Genomic DNA, 11252 nt, shown 5'->3' with positions numbered 1-11252 from the left:
ACGCCTTCCACATTTCCCAAGACAACATCATATAAAGGAGTATCCATACAAAGGTCTCGAGTTTTGCGAGTGAAGAAAGGTTAAAAAATTTCCAAGTGTACTTCAGGCAGCTTCATCAACCGTCCATCCAAGAGGTAAATCGAAGAAAGCTTTCCAGTCAGCTTGCTATCCGCCACAAGAGACCTTTTCAAAATGATTGAATCGCATTCGGTATCTCGCAGTACTGTTGCGGGATATTCTTCGAGTACACCTTCGCCCGTGGGCATCGATTTTTCCTTCAGCTTGGCAGGGTGCGTTTCTGCGCAATCCAGACTATAAGGAACACAATGGGAAGCCTGCGACTCTGAATTAATTATTTTGGCTCCATCTCTTTGTTGAAAAGAGCATGAGGCCTTCTCAACGCAGTTGGCCCTTTTGGAGCAGTCACCTGTTTTATGCCCAGTGCGGTGGCATTTTCCACAAAAAGGTGGCTTTGTACCTGGACCCTTTGTGTTGGTCCAGCAATCAGCAGCTCTGTGACCCTTTTTGTTGCAAAGGAAACACTGTGGTATCTCTTTGTCATCGTGCCGCTCAGACGTTCGAGCTTGACTGGGAGGCTTGCTCAGGATATCGCCTTTACATTTGCCAAGGTTAATCAACCCCTGGGCCTCCAAGTTGTGGTCTGTAGCCTCCGCAAGTTTTTCAAGGCTTTCACAGTTTCTTTCTTTAAGAAACACAGCGAGTTTCTCATGGCATTGTGCGAGAAACTGCTCCGAGGCAATTTTGTCTCGCAGAGCATCGTAGGTCCGGTCTGTCTTGGCCATTTCTTGCCAATGGTAAAAATAACCTAATAGACGCCCGGCAAACTGCGTGCCCGTTTCGGAATTATCTGGTTCGGCTGATCGAAATTTTGTCCGATAGCCTTATTCTGTGAACCTAAAGCGTTGTAGTAGCGTTTTCTTCAACGTTACGTAGTCCGTGGCATGTTCTGGTGCCATCCTATCAACTAAACTTAAGGCCTCTCCGTTCAAGCAAAGGCTTAGTGATTGGGCCCATTTGTCTTGCGGCCAGTCTTGACTAGTAGCGACGCGCTCAAATCGATGTATATATGCGTCCAGCTCATCGCGTTCCTCGTTAAAGGCTGGGATGAGTTTATGTGGACTTTGGTAGCTCTTCGTGGTGCCTAAGGGCGCACCCTCGGTAAGCTGCCCAGTAGTTGTGCTACCTGCTGTCGCACCTAACTGATGCAACTTTAACTTAAGCTCAAGAACTTCCTTTTCTGCTTGTATTCTAGCAACAAACTTTGCCTCGGCTTCTTTCGCGGCATTTCGTTCAGCCAGACAAGCGTCATGAGCCTCTTTTTCGCGTGCGCGTTCTTGGTCCATTCATTCTTTTAGTGCTGACCCACTTAACCCCAATTCCTTTCCGATCGCCGTCAGCTTATCTGCCTCCATCATCGACCGTCACACACACATATGCGATGTGATGCTCTTCTTAGATGTAACAAGAGTAGTCCTGTCTCGCGGACGCCAGATATGTCGTGGTTAGGTTCGTCACATAGCAAGGCGTGTGACGCGAGGAAGATGGAGACAGTGAGGAAAACAAAGGGAAGTTATATTGGACGAACAAAAAAACTATTGCACACACAGTACTGTAAGTCGTACACGCACGCAGTTCACACACAAAAGAAAAGAGTAAACAGTCTCACAGTCTGTGCCGTAGCCCGGTGCCTTGAAGTGGGACCCGTTGCGTGCTCGGATACTCTCGTCGCTCGGGTTCCAGGTCAGCATACCACTGTAAGGGGCATCACCAGGTCTAGGCGTAGCCGCACACTGTCAGCGACATCGGCTCGGTGGACGTGGTCAGCAGCTCCGGTCTTTCGAGGGCGCTCGCCGTACCAGAAATGTCCGCAGGACCACTCACCCAGAACTCGAGCCTGGCCACGCCGACACGCCGTGCCCCGAGGACGTCGATGGCTCGAGGACATGAACCCGGCCTTTCGAACCTCGCGCGTAGTCGCGGGTTCGCCCTGGGCTCCCTTGCGTCGTCTTGCCGGCGTCCGAACAGCTTCGTTCTCCGCGAGCGTCTCCTCTTCTTTTCTTTTCAATGGGCGCGCTGCAATGCCCCTTCATTCTTCTCATCGTCCAGGTGATGTGCCGCTGTCATCTGCTATGCTCGCATTCTTTTAAGCTACTACATCACAGACGGACAGGACGAAAATAAGAAGTGTCGAAGAGTGAAAATTGGGATAAAAACAAGTTACTCACATATAAAATAGTGGTGCAGCACTGTGGCTTCAATACAGTCCAGTGTTCTAGGAAGCCTATCACAGCCCTATCAGAGCCCTTGATCTAGTTTGATCACACATTGCTGTCCGAATTTCACTTTCACTTGGCGTTGTCACAGCAATTCCTTTTCTCAGCAGTCATGTGATGGCGTCGGCTATTAAGATTCTGCAGACGCGTGACGAACGCACTTTCTTCTATATGGCGTGGTACAGAACCCACGTGGCGGGCTCCAAAAGGAGTTCTAGATGAGTAACAACAATATGAACTATGGATAATTTATTCACGGTGCACCCCACTTGCAACGACGCGTTAGCACGGGCCAAGTTGCCCGTGATAAACGGAACTTTATGTCGACCCATGCGTTGCTTCGCATGACACTCATGGTTCCTTTTAGTAGGAGGTGGTGTAAGTTTTTAACTTGACAAAAAGTGTGTTCCCTATATAATGAGCGTACGGCGACACTGAATGGCGGCGATAGCCGCGGTCATGCTGGTATAATTATGTAATTGCTGGCTTCTGTCGAATGGTACAAGTGCTAGAATGACCCTGCTGCTAATATGGAAATATATCAACGTGTTAGAACAAGTAAGTGGTATTCAAAAGCAGGCATGTCGGCTCAATTAAACGTACAAAATCAACGCACACTGTACACAAGAAGAATCATGCTTCGTTGCTTCAATGATCGCAGCTGCATTAATAAAGAGCTTGCACGACGCCAGAGCTTAACCTTCGAACATGGGACGCGTTACTGTGATCACGGGCTTTTTTTTCTTTTCATTCGAAAGACTCTTTTCTCCCCCCCCCCTTTCGCATTACAAGCATATATAAAAACACCAGAGGCTCATCCCATATAAACTTGTTACACTGGTGCACTAAGCCTAACGCAGACCGTTCACATCACTTGCACTGCTCCTACTATAAAGCTAAGGCCTACAACTTCATCTGCAGATTTTTTCATCCTCCAAACTACCCTCTTATTCCTTCATCTTATTCCTTCAACTTAACATGCTTTTTAGCAGCCTGCACTCACCAGGTTAAACTCATAAGAGCAGCGTCGGCCTACCCAGCAGGCACACGTAATGACACAATCCAAGGAGCACCTGAACTATGGGTATACGAGGAAGGGCTTTTAGTCTTGTAGAAATAAAATATATTTTCATTTCTCTCTCTTGTTCAGTAGGGAGGCGTCGCTTTTCTTGAGCACCCTTCAACCGCGCCGCGAAAAAGCAGCCTCGCTGTGTGAGACATGAACTGTTTGCAGAGACATAGCGCTTTGATCTTGGCTGAGGCAGCCACACATAACACCTGCGACGACCTAAGTGCATGGTGCAGATGACTGAGGCGCAAAAAAAACATTCGTGAAACGAGAACAGTGCCAACTACCAACTGTTTAATGACAATATAAAAAACGTACAGGAAAAAAGAAGACATTTTAGTGCATGCGTGCACAGCCAACAAACGACGTGCATGATATGATAAGGGCAATGAGCTATCGCAAAACCGCATTTCTGTCGAATACGACATTGTCGAAGTTTCACTGATACAATTAGGTCTTTTTTGTGATAAAAAAGCCTCCAAGAGCTCTCTAGACGTCTGTTTGCCTTGGATAATCAGTTGCTAAAAGCATGGTTCACACCCACAGGCTCTAATCGCGCAGGCAGATGCGCAGTATGTATTCTGCATGGAAAGCTAGGTGGGGGCGCCCACAGGACGGCTATATGCTCTCCCATAGTACAGCATCTAGTACTCTAAATCGTTACCCAATTTTTCTAAACACACATAACGTTTGCCTCAACTATCACTATGCTCCGTGAAACTGTCAATGATGCAACGTCCTGTTTGTCCGATGTAGCACTTGCCGCAAGTTAGAGGTTTCTTATATACCCCCCTCCCCGACTCTTTGTACGCAGTGCCTGAAAGGCTTTGTGTGCTGCTTCTGGCAGCCTCTTGGTTCACCGACTGTAATATCAGGGCACGATTGAGCCAGCTTGTTGGGAGCTGAAGAAATGCCCGGTATGCCGTAACAGGTACCCACCTTCTTGAGGCTCACATGGTGCACATAAGGGACCACCTCTGACCACCAAGAAAGCACCAACTCGCCCCAAAACAAGTCTTTTTGGATTGGCTTAAATGAAACTGATTGTAATAACACGCCGGACGAGTGTGGTTTTCTTGTGCGCATCAAGCCTGTCAAGAAGCATCAAGCCGCATCAAGACAGCTACCTATTGGCTTAGTATACAATAGTATTGCAAATGAGTTCCGCAGAAACCCGCAAGGTGGCGGAAGTGTTGAGAAAGGGGAAGAAGACAACTAGCCGATTTATAGCACGAAGCCACAAAGAAACCTGTATGGATTTCTCAGAAAAAGCAGCCTTTTAGTTGGAGAAAAATTGGTTATGGTCCGGGGTTCGAATCCAAGACCAACGCCTTTCCGGGGTGGTCGCTCTGCCATTTAAGCTAACTAGGAAGCTAGCAATCGACAGCGGCAGAGTGAATTATTCGATAACATCAAGTGCATGGATACAGGTATTGCAAATAAGGTCTGTGGGAGGCCGCAAGTTGGCGCAAGAGTTAAGAAAGAGAAAGCGTCCTGGTTAGCTCTATTCGCAGGGAGACCGCCCCAGAAACGCGTTGGTCACGGGTTTGAACCACGGACCGGGACGAATTTTCATCAACTAAGAGGCTTTTCTTTCTGAAAAATCCGTACAGATTTCCTTGCGATATCTAGCAACAAAATCAGGTGGTTATCTTCTTTCCCTTTCTCAGTATATACTGTGACGCCTAATAAACTTGCAAGGCTAACAGTGTTCCTACTGTCCCCATGACACTAATTTTGGGTTTATGGCATTCGATTGCTTACCATAAGGCCACAGGTTTGAATTCAGGCCGTCATGGCTACATTCCAATGTAGGCAAAATGCTTGAGGCCCGAGTGCTAAAAGTTACGTGCACGTCAAGGAAGCCCAGGTGGTGGAAATTACCCAAACCCTTCACTAAGGCGTCCCTCAATCATGTAGTCAACTTGGCATGTAAAACTGCAAGAAATATTAGTGTTTCTAGTGCATGAAGCTCTTTCATTCGGTAGATAGACATCGTTAAAACATTCGGTAACAGACATACGCTCCCACATGCACTATCATCGTTAACCTGTTCTCATTTCATTCTGTTAAGCGTCCACGTTTCGTATTTCACGAGCAAGGGCAACAGGGGTTGCCCACGTCAGTGTATCTCTTCGTCACACATTCCTCTTGCGGATCTCCCCAATATTCGAATTGCGGTCTATAGCCGCTCATGAAATGCAGTGCCTTGACACGGCTGAAAGAACCGAAGCCAATGAGGAGGTTGGGACATGCCTCGGACTCTTGGTCGTAGTCTATGTCGTACGCGGCCACGCTGAACACGAGACTGCTGTGGTTGATGAATGCAGAGCAAACCTAATCCAGAAGAAGAATTTTAAATAAGAGACTATTAGTGCGAGCGTCACCCAGAGAGATGCGGCTTTGACGGCACCGAAGGTACAAGTAAACGCACCAAATAAAGCAGGAGTTTCGGGGAAAATTCGAGTTTGAAGAAACGAATAATTCACAACCATTATCATAGTGCCAAATTCAAGTTGTGAGCGCAGCTGGTTTTGGCTTTTTTGATTTTGCGATAAGCTGAAACGCGACTAGTCTCACTCCCCCGAATACCGCGGAAGGCACTGTTGGGGAACGTTCCACAAGAGCCCCTGCAGACAGGCCCCTTTCATGCAGTGCTTCATTTTCATATATGCTAACGGTGGACACATTCGCTGTGTACTTTGGTGATGACGTCACTGGCGACCACACGACGGCACGCCGTTCTATGGCTCCACAGGTGGCTGCCGTCAACTTCTCGAGTCTTCACTGCCATTCGCCCCTCCTCGCTCTTTCCCCACCATCACACTCATTGGTCCTTTGCTGCACTCAACATTCGCTCTCTTCTGACCTCACTCGCTTTGCCTGCTACGACGCTACCAATGCCGCTGATTTCAGAAACGGGTGTTTAAAGGCTACGCTCTAAATCTTGTTCATTACGGCTGAAGTTTATCCCGAAAACTTGTAGACACGAAATGTTAAAGTCGGCTACAGCTCTCGACACGCAGTGTCTCTTCGACTGGTTGGGGTGCTCGGCTGCTGACCTTGAGTTCACGGGTACGATCCCGGCCACGGTGGTCGCATGTCGATGGAGGTGAATTTATAGCGGCTTGTGTTCTGGCCGATATCAGTGCACGTCAAAGAACACACGATAGTCGAAAATTGCGAGGTCTTTCGCTATAGCGTGTCTGATAATAATATCGTGGCTTTGAAACGTAAACTCTCATGTAACCTAAATGTGTGGCAGTTTGGGCTAGTTGGTATGACAGGACAAAGGCTATAGCGCGAGAACAGAACCTAAGAGCGCAATCAAAGTAAAGGTTATTGTATGCGCGCAGTCTGACACTCAATACGTATATAGATAAGCTTTTCAACCTTATTTACGTATTACATGTTGAATATATTCATTCCAGCTTTAATGCTATACAGTACATACGTATCATAAATGCTGTTGAGAAGTTGAAAAACTCATGAACACACGGTGTCCTTACAGCCAACATCCGGACAGATGAATCAATTCAGGTTGAAGTCTTGAAAAACCTCGTCTTTTTCAAGCTTCGATCTTCACCTGAACTTCTGCCTTTATGAATTTCAAATTTTATTGAAGGCATACAACGGCGAAAAAAATTGACGTTTGGATTTCAGACATAAAAATACGTTCGTATATAACTACTGCGATATTCCCAATGTGTAGTAAGAACTGAGGAGGTAACACCACAATGAGAAGCTTATCAACGCCACAGGTAGCGCACATAATGACTTTAGAGATGCAAGTCACATCACCTTTTGCTTCAATCCATTTTCTGAGTCGAACACCAGAATTCGACCTTCTTGTGGGTCGAACGTGTATTCAGCATCCACGGTGGCGTTGTAGCGGTAGTAATTTCCGTATTCCTCCGTACAAACCTGTCGAATAAACAACATGCAATATTGCCATCCGCTGAGGCAAAATGTTATAGGTGTATTGAAGCTTACGATATTTCACGGCGCGTTCAATACGAAGCAAGAGCTCACACTGCAAAGCTTCTAGAGAAACTGAAAATTGATCAAATTGAAGTGAAAAAAGTCACAACCGCTGCGTTGGACTTCTGGTTTGGGGCTCGGCTGCTGGCTCAAAAGACACAGAACAGAACTACCGTCGTAGTGGCCACATTTTTATATAAGCGAAATTCTTGAGAGTGCGGCATGATATTTGTGTTCATTTTAAAGAGCACTTGCTCGTCGAAATTTCTGGACAACAACCTCAGCATTACCTCAAAACAACACTTTTGGACGTTTTAAGTATCTTTTCAAAACAACAATTGCGCGGCTGGTTCGGTGCTGTAGGCTGTGATATTACTACCTGTGATTTGCTAATATCTGCGGTATTTACATACATAAAAGGAATAACACCTGTGAAGTCTCTTGTATGTATACTGTATCAAACAACAGAGAAACGACAGTGCTGTACCACTACATTAGAGGCGGCATTACAGGTGACAATGCTGAACCCTGCACACTACGACAGGTTGTTTTAGCCGGTGCAAGTACAGGATTTTTATGTCTTCTCGGTGTTTTGTTGGCTTTTACCGCATTGTATATCATTGTATATTTACTGTATTTTGTTTGTTTAATGTATTTAATGACCTCAAGTGCTCCGTAATCTGAATTGAATATGCTTGTGTTGAGATTCAGAGTACCAGCATCTGATAAAGCTGTAGCGACTCCTGCGTAAAACACAGAAGTGTTAGACCTTGAGGCGCAGTGAACAATTTTCCACATCCGTACTTGCCGTGTAGTTCAAGGAAGTATGTATGGATGTGTGAAATTGGCGCGTAGTTTGTAATTTTCCCGAAAGATACGTCACGGTGTATAAACTACTAATGCCACGGCAGTAGGCACACAGCAGGAGCCATCAAACACTGCTCGAGTGATACATCCGTTTTCTCAGCGAGGCCCCTCACACGAAGTGAATATACTATAGGCCTGTCTCAACGAAGGATGGTGTTCAGATAGGGTAGACTGAAGAAACCAATAACTGTCGTGTATGACGGGTGTTCATTGTTCGCTTAGACTTTGAGGAAAAACACAAAAGCTAGGTAGGATCTCTGCAAATGAAGTGACCATTCATTGGCTTTCACGTAAATGACTTCTACCGGGCTAGTTTTAAAGGCAGCCGTAGCAAGGCGATTGCCTAGGTGATGGACAGGGCCCAGCAACTTCGATGCCGTTGGTGTGTCTGACTGATAAGTTATCAACCGTAATCGAGACGCGTGCGTAGGAGGCTTCTATACAAATTCATCAGGCATTTCATGTCCTCATGTAGTGCGGTACGACACCTTTAGGAGATTTATGTTTTTCAAACACTTATTTTCACGGATTTCATGTGTGGTATGAATGTCAGTTTGGCATCTAATATTAGGCAAATAAATTTATGCTCAAGCTTTAAAGGCAGACGTTGACCATGTAGATAGAATTCGGGGGTGGAGTTATTGCCTCTTTTTTTGGAAAACAAAACGCAGCTACATTTTTGCAGATTAAGACAAAACCCATTTTCCTGTACGCATTGGGGAAGCTTGTTCAAGCCAAGTTTTACCTGCTGCTCATACGTTCCGATGTTGCAGGATTTAAAACCGGCCCCGCTGCGTTGGTGTAGTAGCTAAGGTACTCGCCTGCTGACCCGGATGTCGCGGGACTGTATGCCAGCTGCCCCAGCTGCATTTCCGATGAAGGCGGCAATGCTGTAGACCCGTGTGCTCAGATTTGCGTGCACGTTAAAAACGGTGGTCGAAGTTTTTGAAGCCCTCCACTACGGCATCTCTCATAATTATATGGTGATTTTGGGACGCTAAATCGCACATATCAATCAATCAGAATTTAAAAACAATATCGCGTCGTCGACATACGTGCAATACAACATATTACATGTTTTTCATTGTCGCGGGCAATTCATTTTCATGATAAAAAGTGTGCTACTCCAGACGCCACCCTGAGGCACTCTGGTTACTTGGAGAAAAGTTCTAGAAACACACTGCCCCCTCGGACACGAAACGCGTGTTTTGACAAATACCTTTCAATTATGGCTAGTTGTTTCATCGGACATCTAAAGGACATTTACTCACTGCTACCGTATGTTCTTATGAGAGCAGGACCATGCCACTCTTTCCAGGGCACCGCTACTTGGGACCAGGCAACCCGCTGCAGAACGGAGAGCCTGTGGACCAGGACGACCGCATCGCAAAGCGCCACGACGAGGCCTATTCCCGAGCCAAAAGCGACGCCGACGTGTTTGCTGCCGATCGCCAGTCGACCAAGGAATGCTTCAAGGACTTTGTGAGCACAGGCAACTGGCACTCTGCATTAGGAGCTGCAGGTCTTGGTACAAAAAATCTCGTGGAGGAAAAGGTGCTAGGACGCAGTCTCTATGGAATGCCACCCGGACGGAAACGTGGTAATCAAGAACAGCCAAGTACATCAGCAAAGCGACAACAATACGACGATACAACAGACGGTGAAGAAATGCCCCAGACGGAAGCAGCAGCAGACGCCCCCTCCTCTTCAAGAGGAGCAGGCGTTGGAAGTAACCATCCGAATACATCCGAATGCGTTCAGCAAATTCTGCGAGTTCCTCGCGACCACGGAGTGGTCACGGTGTTCAATGACAGCAAAATACTTACCACCTGGGGCTACGCCATGCTGAAGACATCGCTGAAATACGACGGAGAAAAAACCTTTCCCGGCATCGTAACAAGAATGTCACGCCTTCCAGTCGACCGTCCATACTTATACATCCCACATGGCACTTTTCTTAACATACCAGCTCACACAAAGGCTCTCGAATGCTCGGCCAAAATAACTCCACACGGCTTAAGAACACCGTGGAAAACTGGTTCTTCAGTAGTACAACCTGTCAACTCTGACATGCTCGTGTACGGTATATCATCAATAGGGCTAAACCACTGCATGGACACTGGTATGTGCCGCATCACCCACGGCACAACACACAATGCCATGAAACCACAAACAATAGTTCCATTCAGCTTAGACCACCATGCAGACTTGGCCAAAAGCTACTGGGGTCTCGAAATACATCCAATCACAGAAGTGCAAGAGTACGATGACAAAACCGGCGCATCAGCCAGCATGGGAGCACCGCGCCACAATTTTGCTTATGACTTTATACACATCGACGGCATCAGTCCTCGCTTAACGAAATTTGTTAATCAATATCCCTTCAAAGGCCAAGTAGGTACCCCAATCGTTAACTACCACCACAAGTTTAACAATGCATGGCTTCGCATGGGCCCCACTTACGGCGCTGGCAACGAACTACTCACTCACTCAGTGCTTGGTGTACCATCCGACGTTGCAATTTACAAAACAACAAACTTCTCCAATATGCCAAGTGCACCTTATGCCAAAGCGCCAGGTGGTGTCGTACGCATTTCCCACATCGAGGAACACTGAATAAATTCATTATGAACGAAATCGTTGTGGATTTGTGCCTCGATTCGTAGCTGTGCTACGAATCGAGGCACAAATCAGTGGTCAGTGGTGAATCTATCCTTGCGAAATGCGCACACGTAAGGGCTCAGTAAATTTTTGCTTCCAAGAAGTGTAAAAGCCGGCGGTTAATCATGTTTTCGTAAAGTTTATAAAGGCCACTTCTTTGCTAGAAATAGAAGATATGATTATGAGAGAGGCCTGAAAATAGAAGACAAAGTTGGTCTCGCAATGTGCGCCTACTATCGCCATCAGGATTCAGCGTGACATTAAAGTTATATGAAGAATGCAAGAATGCTGTTCGTCTCTGTCTTTCATATTTGGTGCCGTGATACCCGGGAATTGTCCCCGGCTGGAACTGAGGCCGAGACGGCCAACCATGGATTGAT

The 11252-nt window shown here is 46.6% G+C and overlaps 1 protein-coding gene across 1 annotated transcript; it reads left to right on the top strand.

Annotated features, from left to right (window-relative positions):
* Window positions 1-9513: 9513 nt before the first annotated feature.
* LOC142767912 (uncharacterized) lies at window positions 9514-10827 on the top strand. Its single transcript, XM_075870151.1, has one exon. It carries the CDS (start codon window positions 9514-9516, stop codon window positions 10825-10827), a length of 1314 nt encoding a protein of 437 aa, XP_075726266.1.
* The last annotated feature ends 425 nt before the right edge of the window (window positions 10828-11252 follow it).

The sequence above is a fragment of the Rhipicephalus microplus genome, chromosome 7, assembly GCF_043290135.1.
Source record: "Rhipicephalus microplus isolate Deutch F79 chromosome 7, USDA_Rmic, whole genome shotgun sequence".
Lineage (NCBI taxonomy): Eukaryota > Metazoa > Arthropoda > Arachnida > Ixodida > Ixodidae > Rhipicephalus > Rhipicephalus microplus.
The sequence above is the reverse complement of the archived record's forward strand: the minus strand, read 5'-3'. Positions and strand labels throughout refer to the sequence as shown.